Source organism: Vigna angularis, chromosome 7 (genome assembly GCF_016808095.1).
Source record: "Vigna angularis cultivar LongXiaoDou No.4 chromosome 7, ASM1680809v1, whole genome shotgun sequence".
NCBI lineage: Eukaryota > Viridiplantae > Streptophyta > Magnoliopsida > Fabales > Fabaceae > Vigna > Vigna angularis.
The window spans coordinates 17,034,305-17,053,399 of record NC_068976.1 but is presented as its reverse complement, the minus strand read 5'-3'; the positions used below and the strand labels follow the sequence as shown (position 1 = coordinate 17,053,399).

Here is a 19,095-nt window from a genome sequence, read left to right as displayed (position 1 = left end):
TTGTCTAAGGATGTTAAGAGTAGCTAAAATACTTAAGTGCCAGAAGTGATAGAAGTGGTTAGAATACTCAGTAAAAACAAGCTTCAAAAACAAGAAAAAAGAAACAAAATAAAAGGAGTAAAATGAATTATAAGGAGAAATATTACATTTATTCAATAGAAAAAACTCATTAAATTATTTTTAAAAAGTTGGTCTTTTAAAAATAAATTTATGAAATTGAAATGGTTAAAAGAAATAAAACAAAATAAGTTATTAAATTTTATTATATTTCTATGTTGCTTTTTCTTCAATATTTAATACAATAACAAATTCTATGTCGTAGTTCACTCATTTATCACCACAGCAAGATATTCAAGATATTCAAAATCTCACCACCAAATCTCAAATTTGTGCTGATGTGACTTTTACTATTCAAACATTATTCTAAAACTAATCTATATCGATTTTTAAACTAGAATTGGGGCAGAAAATATGAGAATCTTTCAAATTACTCTAATCAATATTTCGAATACTAAAAAAAACATTACAATGCAAATTTCTTATAACTAGCATAATTTGACGTGGTTTGTAGATTATTTTACCTCTCTTAAACATGTACAAGAACTTCGATATTCAAGTACTAAATAAAAAAAACACGTACTGAAAAATATCTATCGTTTAATGGAATACTAAAATTGATTAATTAATCCTTCGTGATCAACAAATGACATTTGATTTGAAGTAAGAAATTCTGAAAAACAAAAAACAAGTTGAAAAAAAATACACGGAACAAAATTGAATATAGCTATTTAATTAAGTTTCAAAAAGCTTTGAAGAAATTTGAAAAATAAAAGAAAAAAACTCTGAAAATATTGGATAATTGGATTGATTTAATAAAAAAGTATAGATCCCTCTAATTTTAAAATTATTTCTTTCATTCTCTCACAACCAAACAAACAAAATTAACTCTCTCGCTTCCCTTCCTCTAACCAAACAGACCAAGAATTTTCCGAGTTCAGATAAAATTAATATAAAATTAAATTAGGTCTCTTCATTATTAAAAACATGTCCATTCACCCAAAAGAGATTATAAGATAGCAAGTGGAGACATCTCTATGGTGACAAACTTGTACAAGAAAGTGAATACCAACTTCAAAAGATACGTATAATAAAGATATTGAATAAATCTCAAGAAACCTAGCCGAGAGAGAATTGGGGGGAGGGGGCGTTAGGGAACCTCTGCACAAATGAATGTCTTTTGATTGGCAAATGAAACATATAATTAACTTATGCTACAAAATTACATAAGAATTAACTAGTGTGTTATTTCGCTAAATATTTCACCATGTAAGGTCCTTCAAGCTCATATCCCAGTTTCCTGTAATAATGGCGTGTGCCCACCCCTGAAATTACAGCTATTTTTGTTGATCTGTGTTCTCTGCAAGCAATACGCTCTGCCTCCTCCATTAAAAGTGTACCATAACCCTGTTAACAATAGTTTTGGTCCAAACTAGGTCAAGCAAGAGAATAGAAAAAGGACATGTGATTACATATAAAAAAGCCACAGTATGAATGAATATCATCAGCATTCCTCTAAAGAGTTTTACATAAACAAACTTGGCAGCTTGCAGATTCTAAAATTGTGTCAGCAAAAATAATCAGACTGAAAATTTCTATTCAAGTTGCATGTCCTCTCCATATGTGCAACACAGTATTACCTGGTGTTGTAGCTTGTCAGCATCCCGTCCATGAACTGGTACGGCAGTCCCATAAACATGGAGTTCACGAACAATTGAACACTTCCCCATAAGCTCTGGACATGTAGTATTGCGGCCACATTTTCGCAGACGCAACAAACCAACAAGGATATCCTGTTTGCAAGAACAGAGTTTGCTCAAGGTCATTGCTGTGTTTCGACAACAGGTTTGATTCACAATTAAAGAGGGAAAAAGGCACAAGCAATAAAGAAAAAGGAAGGGAGATCAAACTACTTGTCGTGTATCTTCATATGATAGAAATGTTTCCCAACCCTCATTTGCCATATAATCACGCCGAACAAGCTCCACCTCCTCTGGCCTAATTTGGTGGTGAATATCCTACAGAGAGATAGAAAATGTTTGTGGGTTGCTCCAAAATGGTATCAGAAAATAAATTGTGTCAGCAGTCTTTGTTACACAAAATTCCCAAACAAAATCAGCTCTGCACAATAACCTGGATTCCAGCTTCCCTGGTCCGAACATCACGACATTTCAATCCCAAGTCTTCCATTCGAGCTAATGCTAGCTCCCTCAAATTCCCTTTCTCAACCCCGGAGGTAACCAAAGGCATAGGAATATCCCGCTGAACTCTATAAACACGTGTCCATGGTGGTACCATTGCAAGGATCCTTGCTATGATGTCCACAAGTTGCTCTGGTGGATAATTTCTATACCTACAATTTTAGTAATGATTTTTTATCTTCTACAGAACAGTTTAATTTTTTAAAGAAAAAAGAGAAAAATTAAAAAGTTCTGGAAACGAAGTAGTCCAATAAAAATAAATATTTGAAATACCTGCCAGTTTTCCAGAGCTCATAAAGCCCTGTTCCACGAATTACAAGTGTAGGATATATTTTAAGCCCATCTGCTCTAAACAAGGGGCTCTCAAAAAACTCCCGAAAACTTTCCATGTCCCTCTCAACACCAACATTTGGAAGATCAGGCATCATGTGAGCAACAACCTAAAGCAAAAGCCGGAGAAAATAAGCATAAACCAAATTACAAAAGGGGAAAATTGGATAAAATTCATGATACATGACTAACCTAGACCTCGGTGTAAAAGGAAATACAACTACAGAAATGTCGACTATTTGTAGCGCCTAAGTTGGCTTATCATACTAATAAATCTATCTAAAACTTGTTCCAGTTATAGTCTATACAAATATGATGAGTGCAGTAAAAGTTGATTCAAAATACATGACCAGAAATATGTATCAATATATTTGTATAAAAAAGATGCAGCAGAGAGACACATAGGGGAATGGTTGGTCAGGACAAAGTAATGCTTTCTACTGAATGTATAGATTTAAATAAGAGTAAGAAACCTTGAAACCAGCATCTTTAGCCAAGGAAAAGCAATCAGCTACAGCAGCTACAGTGTGTCCTCTGTTTGTGTCTCGGGCAACATCCTCATAGGTGCTTTGGACTCCAATCTCCAATCGTGTACAACCATAAGAAAGCATTTGGCGCAAGTGAGGCCCAAGACAATAATCTGGCCTCCTGATAAATTATGAAGCACAAACTTGATAAGCTCATCATAGATGTGTTACGGCACACTATTGCCATGTAGATTTCCCAATATGTTTCCACTAACTTAATTACAGATATGCACAAACAAGAAATGCAGAAACACCCTAAAAATTTCATAATTGCACCAGTCTATCTGAGTTATAACTTTTCATATTGAGTATATCATTTTAATCGCTGCACAAAAAAAATGTTGATCTGCAAAGGATGTATTATTTATATTAACCAAAAGAAAAGACAAATGAACATCATTCATTTACAACTGCACATGACCAGCAGACCACGGCTCAAAACATTCACATTTAATGCAGATGTAATTACTTAAAAGACAACTTACGTTTCAATTGTCATGCCAATACATTTGGTTGCTCCATGCTCAGAGTAAGCTACTGCCTCTTCCACATTGACTGAAGTATGCCCAGACAAAGCATCGTGAAGATTTCTTATAAAGTAATCACGGTAATCAGCTGGAAGAGACATGAAGGTACCACCCATTAAGATAAACTCAACCTGAAAACAATGACCATAATTATAAGAAACTTAAACAGTACATCTACACTAATTTCATGCACTTGAATTGGACTATTCCAGAGATAAAAATGAGCTCCAAACCTTGTCTACGCTATGACCCAAACGCTTAAGCTGATCTATCCTACTCCTTGCCTGAACATATGGATTATACCTAGTTCAAGTTCCACAACGCAAAAAATTAGCACAAGAGTTTGTATACAAAATAAAACAAGCCTAACCCCTAAACTAAAAGACAACAGCACCATAACCCTACCTCGCACGAATCGCGCGCATGCTGGTTGGTTCGTAACCGGTGTAGGACTGAGTACTGTACTCGAAGTCGGAGTCGGGACCGCCAGGGCAGTAAACGCAGATGTTCCCGGTGGTGGCGATGTGCGGGCAGCGGTGCGGTTTGGACATGACGGCAACTACGGCGATTCCGGAGGCGGTGCGGACGGGTTTGGCACGGAGCTTGGGGAGGAGAGTTTCGCGCTCCGCATCGGGGAGCGCGGCTATCATCTCCACGAGCTTAGGCGCGCGTGCGAGGCCGTACTTGCGGCACGCTGCAGACTTTACGGCGTTGAGGTCCACGTTCTGGCCCTTGTGGGAGAGGTCTACCATGGAGTTCACGATCTCAGCGATTGCTCGAACACGCGCTTCTTCCTCGCTCAGGCCGTGCGCTTCGTAACCGCCCTTTCCCGGCCGCGGGGCCTTCCTCGCCTCCACCACCGCCGCCATAGACATTAATCCCTTATTAATCACCCAACGAGTGTATCCTATCTAAAACCTGACAACAAAAGAGGCATTACTCAAAACCCAATCCCACAGAGGGCAAGGAATGATTCCAATTCATATCAGAATACTCAATCAATGAAAACTCATTCATCAGAACCAAACAACAAATTCTAACAGTATCATAACAGCCATCAAGCAGAGCAGCATCTTTAATCATAATTGTGACAGAAATCAAACAATGCATCACACACTTTCAAGCAAAACGAAACATATAATATTAGCTCCCCATACCCTTCGATACCATGGACTGAACCAAACATCATCGCCTTAATTTCCTTCCCCAAACACACAATTGCTGGTCATCTAAAATCAAAGGGCTACACCCTCATACTTCCAAACATAATTTATTATTCTGCCAAGAGAATTTCTCTGCTTTCACTTAATCATATATCTGTATCAACTCCTATAGGACGGCCTCCACTCCTAGCCGGTTCGAGCTCCTCCGATCACGTGCAGTCCCGGTTAAGTGGCACGAGCCTTAGAGCTCCACTCTCTTTCGTTTTCCGCTTCGCCCAAGCCCTAGCTCGAGGGTAAGTTTCTTTTCTGCCAAATTGCTGTGTGAGATGAGACCCCCACTCCAATACGTCGCCGTCTTCTTTAATATGCAGGCCCAATCCCAGCAGCAGCCCAACTCCAATGCAGTGTTGAAGTGCAGCGAATATACAGTGCTGTGCCTCCCTTCAGACATCAGCTCTATTAATAATTAGTTATTATACACAATGTATTTTATTTTCATGTTTCTAAAAAAAAGGAAAACATGAATATATCTTTATTTTTAATCTCCATCATAAGTTAAATAAGTCTTTACTATTAAAATTTAATTGTGAAAGAAATTTGTCAATTTTTGATACCAAGCTTTTAAAAATAACGTTTTAATATGACATTAACTCTATTAAATTTATTAAACGGTATTTTATACTAATATTTAATCTTTAATATGTCATCAAATATTATCTTAAAATGTATATTATAAAAAAATTAAATTATGAATATTATATTTATTTATTTTATGATTGTGAATAAAATAAAAATGAACACACTCCATTTGTCTGGCCATTCAGAGAGAGGACAGAGAAATCGTAATTTCCCATGCTGTGTTCCCAATTTCTCAAATCCTAAAATTCGATTTTCACTGCGGACCAAGTTATGTAAGCCTGCATATAATATATATATATATATATATATTAGCATAAAGACTATAGTCTTGAAAACAACAACCACTGTTCCAACCGATCTTAAGCCCTACACCATTCATATATATATAAAAGAACTAGTAAATAAAAATTTAAATATATATATATAAAAAGAACTAGTAAATAAAAAGGAAGGTACCTTCCTTTTTGTTAGTCCTTTTCAATCTTTCATATTCCATTTACAAAAATTATACACCTCTTAGAAACCAAATATCACGGGACCAAAATAATTTTATTTTAATAGTTTAAAAATATAATGAAAAATAAGTTAAACAATTAATAAAAAAAAAAATCTGGAGAAATTAAAATAAAAATTTTAAAATTGAATAGGTTTAGATAGGAAAGGGGGTGGGAGGAAAAAGTGAAGAACAGTGGGAGGAAGAGATGGAGAAGGTGAGGTTGTGAAGTTGTGAGAAGAAGAAGAAGAAGAAGAAAGAAGAAAGGATGTGGGAAGGCAAAGATGCAGTATTGAGTTTCGTAATTTCGCCACTGAAAATTCTATGGGACTCTCTCAGAATCATTCACACCAACAAACTCATCTTCTGTTTCATTCTCTGTTTCACCACGCTCCCTCTCTCCTTCCTAACTTTCACGCTCGCAATCTCCACCCACCAACTCCGCTCCAAAATCTACCACCTCGAAGCCGTCGCAAGCGTCGCCCACACGCGCGTCGAGGCGCGCCACGTCTGGCACGAGTCGCGCGACAACGCCGTTTCTCTCCTCCGCACGCGCCTGCTCTACGCTCTCCTCTCCTTCCCCATCTCCCTCGCCGCCGCCGTCTCCGCCATACACACCGCCGCCCACGGCAAACCCATCTCTCCCCGGGCCGCCAACTGGAAGGGCCCCGCCGTCACCGTCGTCTTCGTCTACGTCCTCCTCATGGCCTTCTCCCTCGTGCCACGCGTCCTCGCAGCAGCAACGTTCGGGTCACCTCTACTGATCCGGGTCCTCACTCGGATTATTGGGTCGGGTGCTGAGGTGTACCTCTTATCGGTGCTGAGTCTTGGGATTGTGGTTTCCGTGGCGGAGGATCGGGTCGGATGGGATGCTGTTCGGGTCGGGTGGGGTTTAATTCGAGGAGGAAGGGTGTGCGGGTGCGTTCTCTCAGCCTTGTTTGTTTTTGTTTCGGGTTTTATAAACCGGAAAGTGGAAGCCATGTTGGAGAATCAGAATACGGAGATCGGCGTTTGGAACAAACCGCTGCTTATGTGTTTTTATGCGGTGGTGGTTGTTTTTAGCTACGTTGTTACCACCGTGTTCTACTGTGATAGCCGAAGACGACACGACAACAACATCAACAACGTTAAGGAAAATCAAGGTGATGATGATGACGGAGTTCAAGGTTTTGATGCAGATTCATCCTCAGAACTGTAGTTTTTTTTTTTTTTCATTTGTTTTCCTTTTTGATTTAGCTGAAATTATCTTTGACCACTTTTTATGGAATAACTAATTCTTAAAGCGTATATGATACGTAATTGCAATAGAGTGATGATCTTGAATCAAATATCTGACAATATTTTCATTATTTTACGCCATTTATTATTTATTTATTAAATTTCAGTCAAAGAATTTAGAAAAAGAGAAAATGTAGGAGCACTTCCGTGGCAAGCTGCTAATTTTGGAGAGCTGTATGAAAAGTTGACTGGAGAATTCTTGCCCTATTGACTTCATGAAAAGTTTCGTTTAGTAATTATTTTTTAATAGAGGCACTTTCAAGATTTTTTAGTAAATATTTTGATTTATCTTTTCTAGATTAAATTTTAATGTTTTTGAAATAAAGTATCAGTGGTTAAATTAGTATGACAAATGTTTCACCATTCACATACATATATATAAAGTTCATTCGTGTATATATAATTTAAAATTATTTTTTAATTTGTAGCATTAATTTTTTGGTGAAATACTAAAATATAATTACAGTTAATGAAAAATATAAAACAAATAAGGTGTTAAGAGTTAATTATCAGTATATATAGAAACATATATAAGTTAGTCATCATTCAAATACAAACTCACTCTACAATATCAATCTTAAAAAATATTGGTTTACAAACTTTAGCTTAAATACAAAATAACAAACAAATATCTTTCAAAATATTAGTATTAAATTCATCTCATCAAAGATTAAGATCAAACTAATTATAAATATTTTTTTGTTTACATAAACTTTAGTTTCAAAAATTAATTATAAGTTCATTACATAAATAATGGTATAATCAAGCATATTATGAGTGGTGTAAAATCTTCCCTAGATTATTTAAAATAAAGTAATTTATAAAACCTTTCCGTTCAAACTAGAATATTATCCATGGAAGCACCATATATCCACCTACTCTCAAGGAAATTTATCTCATTTTAGAAACAAAAAAGACATTACAACAACATACAAGTAATACTATTCATAAATCTGTTAGTGTTCTTAATTTATCATGTCTCGAGTCTACTACCATTACAACCACACTAAATAATTAATCAAATCAAGATATAACGAGTGACTCTTTTATCTTAATTATTTATAATTATTAATAAAGATAAATATTTTTGTTAACTGCTCACTAATTGTTGTTTTGGTGAACATATTTCATCATTCATTTTATATTTATTAATACTAGTGAGAAAATAATTCATGTATGTCTATTTATACTTTGTATCAATTAAACTATAATTCTTTTATTAAAAATATTATAAAATAAGGTTTAAATTATATTTTGTTTTTTATTTTCGTCAATTTTTTTTAAAATGATCATCGAATTTTTTGGACACTCAAAATAGTCATAATTTTTGTAATTTTTATTCAATTTGATATTTTTTCTAACAATATCTAAATCATTAACAAAAGAGTGTCCACATGTGTCATTAGTGATTTTGTCTGACTATCCATTGTCTTTATTCACCTCATCATCTTCAATCTCTCACCACCCAAAACCATATCCACCACTAGATCATATTTCCTTCTGTCGGTAATTTGTCATCACCTTCCATCTCCGTCAACTACTACATAGCAACACAAAGCGATCACAAGCCACTTTTGTTCATCATCATGCCACCAAAGACCAAATCATAGTAACCACCACGAGTATGTTCTTATTCTTCAAACATTGTGAACCACAACACCACCTAAAATCATGCCACCACCCACCAACAACGAACCACGTTGGGGTAGCACCGCAAGCCACCATTGTTCGCCTTCTTCGTAACTGTGAATACCATCTCGAGTTACTAACACCACTCCCTCAACCATCGTGAACCACTACACCCACAAAAAACCCGACCCGAAAATCCAAACTCCAAACCCTGAACCCAAACCCCATACCCTAAATCCAAATCTCCAAACTCCAAGCCCTAGACCCCAAACCCTATAAACCCCAAAACCTATACACCTTGAACCATATACCCCTAAATCCTATATCTCTAAACCATACACCTTAATCACCATAAATTGTACACCCTAAACCTAAACCCTTCACCTAAACTCTGTTCCCTAAACATCAAACCCAAATCCCCAACCCAAAATCTCAAACCTCAAACAATTTAGATGCGTAAGATAAAATGATTAAATTGAACAAAAGTTAAGACAACTTTGAAAAAAATCGATGACCACCTTAAACAAAACAAACAAAAATATAGACTAAAATATGTATTAAACATAAAAAAATAAGTTTTGTAATTTTTTTCATTATATAAATATTTTTTTATTATAAATAATTATTTGAATACAAAAATGTTATTATTAAAAGGATAAAATTAGAAAATATTTTTTTTTTATTTTGAATAATTATTTGAATTTAAAACGATGATTACTAAAAGCTAAAATTGAAAGAGAAAATATCAACACTAAAAAATTAAATATTGTTTATATAATAGTATAAAGAAACTTTTTTATTAATTATTTTACCTTTATATTTTTTTAAGTGTTTTTTTCTAATTATTTTTTGAGGATATAATTTTACAAATTTAATAACATATTCTATTTTAATTATAATTGAAATAAATATTTTTTATTTTTTATTATTATAAAATAAACTATATATGCGCGCATGCATTTTCACTAGTAATCAGTAAAAATAAATATAGGTTAGCAAAAATAAGTGATTTGATTAGTTTTCTTATACAAAGCAACTGAATATAGTTTTCGATAAAATGCTGTCTAAAAATAAGTTATTTCTATAATTAAAATTAAACTGAATATTTTAATTATATTAAGTTAAATGTTATATATATTATATAAAATAATTTTTTAATTCTTGTAAGGATTAAAATATAGTTTATATATATATAAATGAAAAGGCATAAAACCCAAACACCGGCATGGGCCACCATTGAAAATTTGTTGAGTAAATTTGATGCAAAATTGAAAGGAAAAAACACACAAAGAAAGTAAAATTTAACTCTGATTGATATGATTGGGCTTTCGCAGGGGTTCACCCAATCAGAGGTTGAACATGATGACTATGGGCTTTCTTTAATCCAAGATAGCAATTATGTATCCAATATTAGCCCATTAATTATCACCCATCAAATTTTATTTACACAAATGCATTCATTATTGTTTATGGTGTAATTTTCTTAAATTATGATTAAAAATGAAAAAAATAGATAAATTCCTCTGTTTTTTTTATGACTCGATTGTTCCATTTTCTTTATGCTTATGATGTTTTTCTTTTCTTATTTCAAAGTACTTTGTTTTTAACCAAAAAAAAAAATACAAATAAATAAATGTCTTAATGTGATGTACTCTTTTTTCCTATTTTAAATTTAAATACTTTCATTGAAGGTACGACTATTAAAATTTTTACTGTGATCTTCTATATATTTTAAAATTATTGAAATCAATAAAAAATTATCAAGAACTTACATTTTAAAATTAGTATTTAAATTAATTATTATTACTAATTTATAATACATTTTTATATTTATTTGCACAAAAAATTATAATTACTTGAAACCATGTGTAAATAACTATTTATTACACATGGAAAACCATGTGTAAAATTAATTTTATATATGAGAAAATTAATTGAAAAAATTAACAACCATACTCTATTTTATATAGAAGGAGGTTTAAATGAGTATACACATGTATTAGTATATGCATATATAATGATTTAATTTTATCTAATAATTTTTTTTGAAAAAATAACGGATTATAAGAAGTTAATTTAAGGAATTAGAATTTCCGGTGATGACCACTCTCCATGTTTTTTTCAATAACTATCCAACATTAATAAAATAATATTTTTATTTTAAAATATAAAATAATTAACAATAAATCAACTAGAAAAGTTAAAAAAAAAACATTTTTATTAAATATTAAATTGGAGTAGAAAACTTGAAAAGTGTACAATAAAATATTTCCTAAATGAATAGACAAGTAATCTACTCTTTTTGCTTTTTGCCTAAAGTAAACTGTGAAACGTTGACATCTCTGGGAGATTGAGGGTCATAGAAGCAAAGTTTGATTGAAAGATTAAGACTATAATCAAGACTGAAATATTATAAAATAAATAAATAAAATTGAGTGAAATGAACCTTTATTGTAATTATGAATGGAATTGATCATTAAAGTGAGAAGACGATGACTCTTTGTTGACGCTAAATGTTCTTTACCTTTGTTAATTTAAATGTAAAGAAAAAGAGTTATTTTTAAAAATATATCATAATCTATTATTAAAAAATTGTTAACATATCATAATCTATCGTTTTGACATCTAGAAAAGCAAAAGATGGTAGAAGAAATATCCTTACAAAAGTAAAAACATCAATTCATCTTCTTAGTATAAAATAAACTTAAAGTAAATGGGAGAATTAACTTAATATATGATCGTGGATCTCAATGTTTCACACACACATAAATAAATATAGGCCTTTTGGGATATGTTAGTTGAGTATGCTAATAATTTTCACCTAGAATGTTGTCAGAGTTGTCCATGTTTGTAGAAGAATTAACAATGACAGATGTTAGTTTGTTGCCTCGTGGCAGTATCTTACCAACTCTGTATCTATTTGTTTGTCAGATTTTATGCAACTTGGGGACAATGCAAATTAAGCTCAATGGCCCATCAAACATTATTAACTATGAATAAATCTTCATGACTTTGAAAGAGGTTTTGGTTGAATCCGACAACAATGATGATTTTGTTTGATGGTAATTATCTCTGCTTTGTCATAACATCTTCTTCACTGCTTAACCTACTCAAAAAGCAAGAGTTTTTCAGTGCTTTGTCACTTCTACTGATATTGCATAAGTAGTTTTTCTTAATCTTGCAGGATCCAAATAACAAAATTTCTTCTCGTAAATCAAACCATAAATTAATTGACGTACAAAAGCATATGGAGGATTTCAAGCTCCAGGCCCCACTTTAAGTGGCATCCACCATTACAATCATTCCCACGATTCTCTCATTCTAAAGAACCTACTCAAAAGCATTTTGATCAATAAAGAAAAGGAAAAAAAGATGAAAAAACTGGTTGGAAGTTGGAACACACACAAAGCTTGCTGACACAAGGTAGTACTAGTAGTGATAGTAGTAGTGACTAGTAATGTTTAACTGATAACTTTTTCTCTTCTGTTTCTCTTCTTGTCACCAGAAGATGGTGTGGTTTGAAGTTGAGTTTTCTGGTTCAAACATTCTCTGTTGTTGAAGAAAGAAGTGGCTGAGCAAGTGATGCTTTGGCGTGGCTTGCAGGCCTTATGATGCTATGATCAGTAGTGGATGCAATAGCAAGCTGTTCTCTAGCAAATTTCCTCTCTTCACTTTTACCCCACAAAACAAAGTACAGTCCCGCTACAATCAACACTGCCCCAATGATCCTGTGTGACATCACAGATTCAGCCAAGAACCAAAACTATTATTATCATTCTAGAAAAGAAAAGAAAAGGGTAAATAATCAAGAGGGAGCAAAAAGTTAACTTAAAGAAGCACACGAGACACAATCTTCTGTTCAACATGTCCTATGCTATAATTCTTCAAACTTTTTTAACCCTTTGGAATGTAGAATCATTCAGCAGAAACCCTTTTCAGGTCTCACCGAAAGGTAACAAATTTACTTGTTTTTCTAGCTGCAATTGTCGTTTACTGCCCTTTTGTCATTTTCTCAGTCCCCAGACAAGAAAAATACCCTTTAGGCCATTTCAGCATATTGCAGGAAATACGCAGTCAAAGTTCTCGTTCATTGAAAGATGAAGTTTATGTTTAGTGTGTGTGTTTAGTCAAAATTTGACTGAGGAATCCATTTTGTGCACTGTATGAGTCAAGGAAATTTCAATTTCTTCTTTGAACCATGAGCACATGCATACATTTTTCTTCTTCGTGCATGAACATTTTTTTGTAACTTTTTCTTATTTATGTTGTTGTGTTGTGTTAACTCATTACATGATGGAAATGATGAAGAAAATGAAGGATGGTTAGAGTGTAGTGGGGACTAACCCTCCCAAGTAGAACTCTTCTCCTAAAGCTATGGTTGCCATGATGGCGACAACAAAAGTCTGAACAGGTTGATACACAGCAACAAACACAGGGCCACCTCTTTCAATGCACCATATTTGTACAGCGAAGGCAATTCCTGATGCCACCACTCCCTGCAACCCATTATCAAAACTTAATTAAAACAGGAGACAACTCAATTAGTTCTTTCTGTCATATCTTACCATCAGTAAATGTTTTCCCATCATTATTCACACAGAACATGATTCATAACCACTTTTGTACCATATACAATGTCACGCCTCAAACCCAAGCAGCACTTTTCAAATTCATATTTTAATTACAAATATTACTTATGCTAGTTAGAAAAACGATCAGCTTTTGATCAGTTTCATTTCCTCTAAAAAAACATGGATGAATCATGTTAATTTATCTGACTCACAAGACAGACTCTGGTCGCTGGTCACTGGTCACTTTATGTATGTCTGTGTCTGATAAAGCAAGTTTTATAAATGATGTTATTCCAAACCATTGAATAAACAATGAACAAGCACAAGGTCCTAAGTTTTCAAAACCATTTTTTTATGACAGTGCAGTGAATTAGCTGTAAAACTGATAAAACTCCTGCTCTAATTAGAAATACTACCAGAATTGTGTGCAAGTTTTATACTTTTTTACAATTGAGTATAAAGTACACAACAATATTCTATGTAAAAGTTACTAACCGCATATAAAATTGTGAAAGCTTCTCCACCAGAGTGGAAAAGCCAAGCCTGTGCATCTCTTTCAAGGACCAAAGCAATGACCAGGAACTGCAAGAGGCCAAAGAAACAGGTGTAGGAAGTGAAAGAGAGACGAGCCGGGTACTTCTTCAAAACTGGTGCTTGCAGCACAAGCCAACCAGACCAAGACAAGCAGTGTCCAATCAGGTACAAACATCCCAGGGTCCAGTTCTTTCCCTTTGCATCTCCCAGTGAGAGTGTTCCAAAATCAAACACTGTTGTTATTGTGTTGCTGTTCATGCTGTTCACACGGGTTGCTGGGCTGTATATTGTTGGACCTTTGTAAAGTGTGATCACAGTGGCCCCAATTACACACAAAAGGGTTCCCACCACCTTTGCCAGCCCGTCTTTTCTGTTCAATCTCACTTGCTCTATTCTGAAATTGTGCAAACCAACTTTCATCACTCATATATATATATATATATATATATATATATATATATATATATATATATATATATATATATATATATATCAAGTTCATGTGTTTATATAAATGTTTCCAAAGTCATATGTAGCAATAGTAATTGGTTAGTTAAAGAAGGGCTTGCCTGAAAATGGCTGCCATGAGGAATGTAATTGCTGGGACAGAGTTCTGTATTGCTGATGCGAAGGTAGGAGATGTGTTCTCCAACCCAAGCAAGTAGAAACCTTGGTTTGCTGTAATCCTGTTTAATGCCACATTTGTATATATCGTATCAAAGGAAAGTTCTATATTTTGAAATTGAAAGACAAAAAAGCCCTTAATTTAGTTTAACTGTAATTAGTCTTGCATGGCTTGATAAATTAGACATACCCAACAAGTGCCAGAAAAAAGAACTGGCAGGCAAAGTTTAAACTGATAGCTGGCCTCTCCTTCCTGAAACAAAGGAAAACAAAGCTGCACGTGAGATTATGAATTACTTGTGAAAGTTTATAGAGAAAGTGTTAACATAGATTGCTCCAAATGAATGTAAAGACTCGTAACATATTATGTTATATTATATATATAATACTTATGTATGTGGTTTTGTATGCTGTCTGTTATTTATTATGCAGAAGTGTACACAAATTCTTTGAAAGAAGTAAAATGGTCCAACTGATTTATGTAGGTTAAGTAACTGTGAAGTTTCTAAAACCACAGGAAGTATAAAAGATGATGTGTTACTAACTTTTCCAAGAAGTAGGCAAAGGGAAGGAGTAGAAGCAAGGCAATGATGTTACGATAGACAGGGAAAACAAGCTTGCTGACACCCATGTTAAGGGCAGCTCTTGAGACGACATGGAAGCCAGCATAGCCAAACTGCAAGGCCAGCATGGCCACATGCAGCTGCATTCTTTCAGGAATGGAACACCACATTCTCCTGGAAGAGGCTGAGCCTAAATCAGCCATTTAGAAGTGATTACTGCAAAAGGGTATAACTGGTTTAGACCAAAATAGCAGTTAAGTGAGGTGTAGGTAGGTAGTGTTGTGTGAGCTATAAAGGGTAGAAGAAGAAGAAGAGTAGGAAGAGCTGATGAGAAAACTGGAGAAGAGGACCTATAAATATAGAGAAGTGTGAGAAAAGAGTGTGGAATAGAAGGAATAGGCATGGCCCACAATCTCCCTAAAAAGACGTTATGTCAACTGTTGATACCATTGGAATGTTTTTAGTTGTCTCCCACATTTTCTTTATAATCTACCTTCTTTGCCTGACAACACAACTCTCACCGCACTTCCCTTCAAATTTAAACCAAAGAAAGGATCTACTAACCCTAAGTGTGCTTCATTATCATCATCTTATATCAGTAATAACACTTCTAAACTACGTTTTATAAAAGAAATATCAGTCTTTAAGATTGTTAACAATCCTTGAAAGCAAATTGAATGAATAAGAATTAATGTTAATTAATAAGTTTACATTTGTATCAATACAGCTCACAATCTAAGTGTGAGTCCAAGTCTCATATGAGATAGAAATGAGAAAGTAGAGCACTGTATAAAGGTGTAAGACCTATTAACTCATTGTTTTAAGGTTTTAAACAGATAATGATGTCATTCTCTTATATGGTTGGACTTGTATTTTATTGGTATTTGTATCTTTCTGGTTAAACTCATGTCTTCGCTGAACCTCTTCCTAAATAGACGAAATATATAAGTGTATTATATTTTGTTTAGTGAGAATATTATTGTCTGGTTGAACAGATTAGCAGGTTATGGTTTGGCAGCATGCCATGAATGACGATAATTGAGCAATGGCTTAGCCGTCATCAACACAAAAAAGCCAGACAGCAGGGTGGTGGATACCCCATTCCATTCATTTTCAAAGTCCAAACCCCACCTCCACCAATTTCTGTTTCAATTCTTTTGCTCTCTTCTAAGTTTTTTGTTACGGATTTTTTTCAATTAGATTATTACATTACAGGCTAATCTTGTTTTATGATAATTTAATATTTAGTGATTCAATAAATTTTTGTATAAGATGGTTCTAGTGGTCAAATGATCTTACATTATTTATGACAGTCACCAAGTTTTAAAATGAACAAATATATATTAGATGTGAAAATTGAGAGAGCTTTTAAAAATAAATCATTGTTTTCTTTTTAATTCGATACTTTCATATTATTTAAGAATCATATTTAAAGATAATTTAAATATATCTTTTTCGTTTGTTTAATATGCCTTTTATACTTCAAGTGTGATTTCTTTGAAATAAATATAAATTTGATTTTAATTTAATACAAAAATTTGAACAAAATAAAGAATTTATTATTTAGTTTTAGAAATATTTATTATTATAAAATTATTAATTATATTTACAACTGGTATTTATAATTTTGTTATTGATTTTGGTGATTATTGTTATCTTTATAATTATAGGTCATTTCCACATTCATAAATAAATTTTATAACTTTATATATAAAACTATAATACATAAGTCATCATTATGTTTTCGTAAATATAGATATATTATAAATAAAATACAATCAAATTGTAAACAATTTTCAAAAAAATATAATTTTTATAAAGTTAAATAATCTTCAGTCAACCTCTTAAAGTATTCCAAATTTTAGTTGATAAAAAAATCTCTATTCACAAGAAAAGACACACTTTAAACAAAGAATATTTTAATAATTTTTATTTTAAATTTAAAATAAAAAATAATAAATTATTCAAATATTCTTGACCTTAAAACTTAAAATTCATTAAAATTTATAATATATGATAATATTTTTGTCAACTAAAATTTGATATACTTTAAGAACTTACATAAGTTAGCAAATATATATATATATATATATATAGTTTATGTTTTATTAATTATTTTCTCTTTCTTTATATGTGTATATATAATAATTTCTGCACGTGGAAAAATTTATTTAAAAACATTTAAAGTGTAATATGAATATTATTTGAATGTTTATCTATAATATCTTATGTTGATCAATTTGAATTTTAAGACTCTATCATGAATTGTGGAGTGCAAAGACTCTAATAAAGATCTCTTTATAAAATTATATTTAATGGTTATAAAAGGATTGAATAATTTATTGATTAATTAATATGACAAGGATGAGTATAATTGTGATATTATGGAAAAACTAAAGACAGAGTGACGAAAGAGAATCCACTTACCCTCTTACCCAACACTTTTTCCCTATTCAAATAATACATTATCATCAAGCATGTATGGTAAGCACTTATATAATATATCATATCATATGGACCACCATTGGCTATAATACTATACTTTCCTCCTTCCTATAATATTTTATTCACCAATCATCTAAAAGATATATATTTCATTTCTAAATGTTCTATTGCAAGTAATAATTTTTACTACATTGAATTAATTAATGTCCAATTATCTCAATTTAATCACAAAATTAAATTAAAATTTTCTTGAGTATTTAGAAGAAAAACTTTGTTTGAATTTTGAACTGAAGATCCCTTAATTTTGTTATTTTTTTTTTCTATATTTCAGAGGTTGACAGCAGAGAATACAAATAATGAGAATTTTTAAAAAAACATGATAAACATTGTGATGTAACTAGAAAAAGAGATACAAAATAATTATTATAACACTGAAAAATCGTAAACAATGACCAATTTTAATAATTAAAAAGAATTAGTTAACTAATTTAAATATTAATTGATAAACTAAAAGTTATTAATAATTAAAATAGTTTTTATTATAAATTAAAAGTTATAATTGTTCCTAAATTGATAATTAAAACAGGTTTTATTACGAATTGACTTTTAAATGGTTACTAGCATTAATTATTAATATTGAAAAAATTGATCTATATTAAAAAGTTAGTTAATAAACATAATTTTGTTACTAAAATTAATCATTGTTTAAGAATTTTTTTAAATAGTAAAATATGTTTTAAACACTAATGATATATAATAAATTCTAAATGATATATATACCAAAATAAATAATTTTTAGACAAATAAAATATTTGTATCTGAGTTTAAATTTAATATTTTTTTAGCAATAATATATTAATATATATGCTGTATGAAAAATTGTGTTGTATGTTTAATTTAATAATTAAATTTCCTTTAATTTTTTGTAGTTTTTTATTTGTGTTGGACATCTAGCAATGATTATGTTTTAACATGGAAACCAATAATCTATTGGCACAAGTGCTCGAGAGAGCCCATAAGAAACATATAAATAACTTTATCTATTTTTGTATAAACTTTTATTTTAATTGTTTATATTTGAGATATGTAATATATTCATATACCTAAATATTCAACCAAATTATATTATCCTGCAATTCATATGTTTTAATAAATTTTATACTGAATATTTTAGTGTGTTCTAAGTGCTTTCCCCCAAAAATATTAATTTTATCTACTGGATATGGTAGAGATAAGAATTATAATATGGTTAAATTACAATGATGTAAATACAATACATAAAACACACTATTTTATAATGAAAATAAAGTTTAATTTTTTTTTCAAGAAACTAAAAAAGAAAATATATTGAGAAAGATAAGAAGAAACTAATGAAATTAAAAAGCTTCATTTGCCAAAATATTGATTAGAATATTCATGTCGTATATCTCTAATGATTTTTATGTTTTTATTTTACTTTTAGTCTTAAAGCACTATTTAAAACATTTTATTTCAGTTAAAAGAAAAATATAAAT

At 31.9% G+C, this 19,095-nt stretch overlaps 3 protein-coding genes across 3 annotated transcripts; 1 reads left to right on the top strand and 2 right to left on the bottom strand.

Annotated features, from left to right (window-relative positions):
- Window positions 1–1,119: 1,119 nt before the first annotated feature.
- Window positions 1,120–5,319, bottom strand: LOC108338639 (elongator complex protein 3). The gene is made up of 10 exons (XM_017575643.2): window positions 4,800–5,319; window positions 4,048–4,560; window positions 3,876–3,945; window positions 3,601–3,773; window positions 3,062–3,236; window positions 2,532–2,698; window positions 2,191–2,410; window positions 1,971–2,075; window positions 1,698–1,850; window positions 1,120–1,464 (listed from the first exon to the last, which is right to left on the bottom strand). The coding sequence occupies exons 2-10, from the start codon at window positions 4,515–4,517 to the stop codon at window positions 1,303–1,305; spliced, it is 1,695 nt and encodes a 564-aa protein (XP_017431132.1). The 5' UTR covers window positions 4,518–4,560; window positions 4,800–5,319; the 3' UTR covers window positions 1,120–1,302.
- Window positions 5,320–6,205: 886 nt separating this feature from the next.
- LOC108337038 (uncharacterized) lies at window positions 6,206–7,135 on the top strand. Its single transcript, XM_017573475.1, has one exon. It carries the CDS (start codon window positions 6,206–6,208, stop codon window positions 7,133–7,135), a length of 930 nt encoding a protein of 309 aa, XP_017428964.1.
- Window positions 7,136–12,036: 4,901 nt separating this feature from the next.
- Window positions 12,037–15,457, bottom strand: LOC108337307 (protein WALLS ARE THIN 1). The gene is made up of 6 exons (XM_052881028.1): window positions 15,119–15,457; window positions 14,764–14,826; window positions 14,519–14,635; window positions 13,911–14,343; window positions 13,189–13,340; window positions 12,037–12,572 (listed from the first exon to the last, which is right to left on the bottom strand). Exons 1-6 carry the CDS (start codon window positions 15,337–15,339, stop codon window positions 12,383–12,385), a joined length of 1,176 nt encoding a protein of 391 aa, XP_052736988.1. The 5' UTR covers window positions 15,340–15,457; the 3' UTR covers window positions 12,037–12,382.
- Window positions 15,458–19,095: the final 3,638 nt, after the last annotated feature.